Genomic DNA, 5,612 nt, shown 5'->3' on the forward strand with positions numbered 1-5,612 from the left:
GAGCAGAAACAAAAGTCTGAGTCTCTGAACTTTACACATCCCTTCCATTTCCCATGCTGACCCTCCTGCCCAAACTCCTAAGACCTGCCACAGTTGTTTGACTACATTTTTACTGATCAGTGTAGACAGAACCTGGAGAAAAATGGGTATTAAAGTAATGTCTTTGCAGGAAAGCATGTGACAACTACCTGCTTACCAATTTTTTCTGTAACCACTAAGTAACTTAAAAAAAAATTACAAAGTAAATGAATACTTCTAATATTTGGTAGTTACAGTAGTGATAATCTAATTATAGGTTAATGACTAAATAAAGTACTAAAGGCAAGATAAAATGAAAGCTTCCACAGAAAAATCAGTGCCCCAGAGATTTGGTAAACTCCTTCCTTACAAGCTACAGTAAAAAGGGATAAAGGTAGAGGAAAGGGACAACTACATAAAGGATTTCAAGTAAAAGGAAATGCTAAAAGAAACACTTTTAGTAATTGTTTGCTTCTTGACATAGAATTAAAGCTTCTGAAGGGACCTCAAGAGGTGAACTTTGTCAATCCTGAGCAATGCTCACCTAACCTGTTTTTAAAGGCCTTCAGGTACATACTCCATGAGCTGCGCAGACAATCTCTCCAGTACTTCCCCAGCTTTACCATTAGAAACTTCCCCTTTATTCCTCATCTGAACCCTTCTTGCTCAATTTTAGGCCCATTGCTTTGTGTCCCATCTATTGGAAAGATGCGAGCCAGATTACTACATCAGCTTTTTAATACCTTTCTAGACAGCTAAAGACTATTATCATGCCTCCCTACCCTTTCCTTTTGCAGAAAGATCTGAGATGGTTTACAGTTTGTGTAGTTTCTATTTCTATGTACCCTGGCACTCTTCTTGCTCTTCTTTGGACTGTTTCCATTTTACTTATTCAAGTAGGGTGCCAAGGCTGGACAGAGCACTGCAACTGAGTTTACCAGACTTAGAGAAAAAGGAGTACTTCAGGCTGTGAGTCTGTTTTCATGCCTCACAACACCATGACACTGACTACTCAATATCATCTTCTGATTCACTACGATTTCAGATTCTTCTCTGAAAAAAATACTACTTTATAGTAACTTTTTCTCCTTTATTTGTAGAGTTGACATTCTTACTGAAACAATGGCATTTGCATGTCTTTTCTATTTCATCCTATATGTGGGACGTTTCTCCAATTGTGTAGTTATTTTAATTGACCTTCCTGCTTTTCTGCATTCAGTTCCTACCAGCTCCACAGCATGTTTGTCCTGGTTTCGGCTGGGATGGAGTTAATTGTCTTCCTAGTATGATGTTTTCACTTGCTACTAAGTAGTGTTTAGACTAATGTCAAGGATTTTTCAGCTTCTCATGCCCAGCCAGCAAGAAAGCTGGAGGGGAACAAGAAGTTGGCACAGGACACAGCCAGACCCAAACTGGCCAATGGGGTATTCCATACCATGTGACATCACATCTAGTATATAAACTGGGGGGAGTGGGGGCAGGGGGTATCACCACTCAGGGATTAACTGGGCATCAAGCAATTGCACTGTGCATGATTTGTATATTCCAATTCTTTTATTATTACTGCTGTCATTTTATTAGTGTTATTATCATTATTAGTTTCTTTTCTGTTCTATTAAACCGTTCTTATCTCAACCCACGAGTTTTCTCGATTTTCTCCCCCATCTCACTGGGTGGGGGGGAATGAGTGAGCAGCTGTGTGGTGCTTAGTTGCTGGCTGGGGTTAAACCATGACAATATTCAAATTTAAAAACACACAGTTAATAAGCATGCTGTCTTCATTCATCATCAGAATAGTGTAATAAACATTGAACAGAACAGAATCCTTGCAGATGCTTACTCAATGCTTCCTATCATTTTGACAAAATCTTTGTTAAGTATTTTCTGAGTATAGTTATGTAATTAGCTCTGCAAGTCTCTTGTATTAATTTAATCTAGAGAATTTTCCTCTAGTTTACTTACAGAGCTGTCACATAAGAGTGTCTAAAGTACTACAGCACTAGTAGTAGCAGTATCTACCTACTGCTTCTTTCATGTCCACAGGGGACTGATCACTATTTTAAAGAAATAAATTAGAAGGACTTGGCATACTTTTTTCTTGACAAATCCATGTTTGCTGCTACTCATCTCTCTGTTACCTTTCAAATACTTATAGCAGATTACATTATTTGTTCCAGAACAGATTCCCAAGATTAAAGTTGCATACCATTTTTTTAATTCCACTTTTAAGAGACGCTTGCCCTTTCCTATATGCCAGTAGCTCACTTCTGAATAAGTTCTCAGGTATGATTGCCGGTGGTTCCAAAAATCTACTTCAGTGAGTTCCTGAAGTTTCACAGAAAAAAGTTCATTAGACCCAGCAAATTCGAGAACAAACTTGCAAAAGCATTCTACTCTGCTCTCTCCTCATCTGAGGTTGAGTTTAAGTGTGCAATTTACTTCTAACAATGAGAGACACTGGGCACCTGCTCACAGTTTACCCTTTTAGTGGCAGCTGATATCAAGGGAAAGGACATTCAATTCCTGGACTTCCCAGTACCAACCAGCAACAGCTTTCCTTCTCAGCAGGGGGGCAGATCAATATTGACTTTGGCCCCCAGTCTTAACTAAAAGAAGACAGATCTCTTGTTAACAGGCAGTTGTTCCATATTAGCAGCACCTCATTTGTGCCTTAGTCTTTCTTATTTTATCTAATTACATTCTCTCCTTTAAAGCCTCCTCTTTCTGCTTTGATCTACTTACACTTCCTTCTAGTACTTGCATTCAATGAAGACCTTATGATATTGATCACTTTACCCTCCTTTAGCCTGTTCTTCCTTGGATTTCAACACTTACAGCTTGTACTGTCATTATTAGTGCCAACTGCCCATAGAGGAGTTGAATATGCATGGAGAGCGAGTTCTGTGTTATTGCTGTATTACCGTTGCTAGTATTAAGTTCTCACTACGCCTACAAGGCATTGTTTTCAATCTTCTTTAAGACATGTTGTTACAGACCTCATTAGTAGCTCCAAAATCCTACCCTGTATCAATTTAACTGAAACATCCCTTATTAGCCTTGACAGATTCAATCAAATTGTACCTGGAAAACTGCAAACAGGGACACTACACAGATGTCACAGTCTACTTACTCCTACCACTTCTACACTAACTTAAAGACAACACAATTTATAAAACAAGTTCTGTATCATTCGCTGTAACAATTTGTTTAAGGTGCTACAGTATAGTACAGTCAACAGTTTGCAATATATGACAGAACAAAGATGATTTTTTTGCTTTAACAGTGAATCTTGAAATTTTACGTTTCAGCAAAACACACAGAGGGCTACTTTACTGGATAGCTATGTAAAAAGCAACAAACGTGCTGATTACCAGAGTTTCCTTTCTGCATGTCTGCCACGTCTTCTAAGTCTTCCTGAAGTTGTCGTCTTACATTTCTGTTTCCAGCACCTTCAACTTCATGAAAAGAGTCCTTTCTTGCCCTGCTATGCACAGGAATCCACGCAACAGATCTGTACTCTCTCCAGCTGTCAGAAGTACCATGGTGGTCATCAGATACCCACTTCTTCGTCTGGTCTCTTTGGGTATCATTTAACTTTGACCCTTGACTGTAAGTTGTGTTTTTAAGTGAATTTGGGCTACTGAAAACACTACGTGGCCCTCGTCTAGGACTGCTTCTGTAATGACCTGGTGTTCCCCTTTTCTTTTGCAGGCTGGTATCTATTTTATTGCTATGGCCGTTTCCGTATTCATCCATGACTCGGTAGTCTTTCTGTAAGGGACTTCCTTTTAATTCTTCCTGATGTAAAATTTCCTGTTCCTTATTTTGTTTGGCAAAGCAAGGTTTTGCAGCATCTCCCATGGTTATTGCTGTTCAATTTAGTGATTCCCACCTAGAAATTAAAAAGTTAAAGTTGTATTTTAAAATTAATCAAGCAATAAACACTGGTTATTATTTGTTATTTAAACCTCAATAATCAAAGCCCTGGCTCTGTAATAACATCAAGGCAAGCAAGTCTTGGTGGAAAGCAAAATTTGCTCCAACCAAACAAAAGGCAGTTCAAAACTCAGCTAGGTTTCTTCTCTTAAAATGTCTAACACCTATGAGTGGTTCACAAATTGCAGAGACAGCCTATGGTTTTTTTGAGCATTAAGGTCTAGATGCCTTTAGGACAGATAACTACTTTTAAGAGTCCACATCAGAGTCTCAGCTCAGTACAGGAAAGCTTTGAAAGAATGACTGAAGGAACTTCGTAGCATGCAGAGTACGTAGAAGGCAGGAACAAGGATGGCCCCAAAGCCATTCTATATCATCTGAGTATTCCCCTTTCCCCACAGTAGGCACCGTTCACTGTGTGATCAGAGGAGACAGAGACGTAGAAGTTGAGTAGCAATCTATCCGTCAGGCAAATATGACACAATGATTAAGAAACAATGCTGCACTCCAGTCCACTCTGCACATTTTACCTATACCGGCATTCTGAGGTCTCACGTTACTTGGTATAAAGCACTCATATTTCATATTATTTTAGTGTTCTCTAAAACATCTGGGCTACCGATTTGCTCTTCCCTGCCCCGCACCTGGTGATGTCCATGTTCTTACTGTAAAAGACTTCCAGGGAGCTGTAAGTCCAACGTTAGCATAAACCCGTGTGGACCGTGAAAGGAAGAATTACCTGGAAGAGACTGGCTAAAGACACATAAGCACCAGCAGTCACATCGACACTGAATATTGTACGATTTAAATATAGCCACATACAACCAAATAAAAAAGGTTTTCTCTTTCAAAAGACATGGATGCAGGGAAGGCTGTAGGGCATTTACAAGAAGCACTTAAACAGCAGGAAAAGGGTAGAAAGGCCATTCTGTTGCCTTTAATACGGGAGTAGGGTACCTGATTTTCTTAAATGTTTTTTTAAGTCCTGCAGGCCCCAAGTGTCTGCTTTCTATAGGCTTGAGACCTTTAGTGTTTATCCCCCTCTTAAGCAGAAGAGGGTTTTTTTGCTCTTACTTGAGTGACAAAACAAGTGGGATTCCTGTCCTAAAGACCTGAATTCATAGCCAGTTATGCACGACTGTGGAGACGCAGGTATTCCAGCTAAGAGCTTAAAGAAAAGTTTCAAGCGCAAAAAGTGAACTCGCTCCCTATTTTCGGAAAGAAACTGCTGTCAAACCGGAATTTCAGAGCGACCTAAAACCAGCTTGTTTTAGAGTCATCCCCAGAAGCAACGCCCACGCCCAGCCGCCAGGCCGGATGACGCCATACTCCCCGCACTGGAAGGGAGCGGAGAGTCCAAGTTTACACTCGCCTCTGGCTCCCAACCGCGACGCGGGGTGCCGGCCTGGCGGGGGGGGGGGGGGGGGGGGGGTGGGCTGCCCCGCAGGGCCAGCGGCAAGCGCAGCCGGGGGACGACACGGTCCCCCGCGGGGCCAGAAACAGCAGGCAGCCCTGGCCAAGTTGCCAACGGGACCCAGGCGGCGGTGTGACGATACCGACCTCCGTCCGTCACCACCAGGCAGGAAGCACGCCGGGCGGCCCGGGGCTCCCTTGCTCCCACGCGGCAGCTCCCGGACCCCTCCTTCCAGTCCTCCCAC

General features: G+C 41.8%; 1 protein-coding gene across 5 annotated transcripts in view; it reads right to left on the reverse strand.

The window, feature by feature from the left end:
* Window positions 1-3,925, reverse strand: part of ZCCHC6 (zinc finger, CCHC domain containing 6) — a 38,225-nt gene extending 34,300 nt beyond the window's left edge. For 3 of the 5 annotated variants that reach the window (XM_010568663.1, XM_010568661.1, XM_010568660.1), the window contains exon 1: window positions 3,390-3,925. In XM_010568663.1, coding sequence (XP_010566965.1) covers window positions 3,390-3,879 — 490 coding nt within the window. In that variant the 5' untranslated portion in view covers window positions 3,880-3,925. Of the gene's footprint in view, window positions 1-2,224; window positions 2,344-2,498; window positions 2,609-3,389 lie in introns of those variants that run through there. The other 2 variants (XM_010568664.1, XM_010568665.1) reach the window with 2 other exon arrangements.
* Window positions 3,926-5,612: the final 1,687 nt, after the last annotated feature.

This window comes from Haliaeetus leucocephalus, unplaced genomic scaffold (genome assembly GCF_000737465.1).
Source record: "Haliaeetus leucocephalus isolate CR32 unplaced genomic scaffold, Haliaeetus_leucocephalus-4.0 Scaffold251, whole genome shotgun sequence".
NCBI classification, from domain to species: domain Eukaryota; kingdom Metazoa; phylum Chordata; class Aves; order Accipitriformes; family Accipitridae; genus Haliaeetus; species Haliaeetus leucocephalus.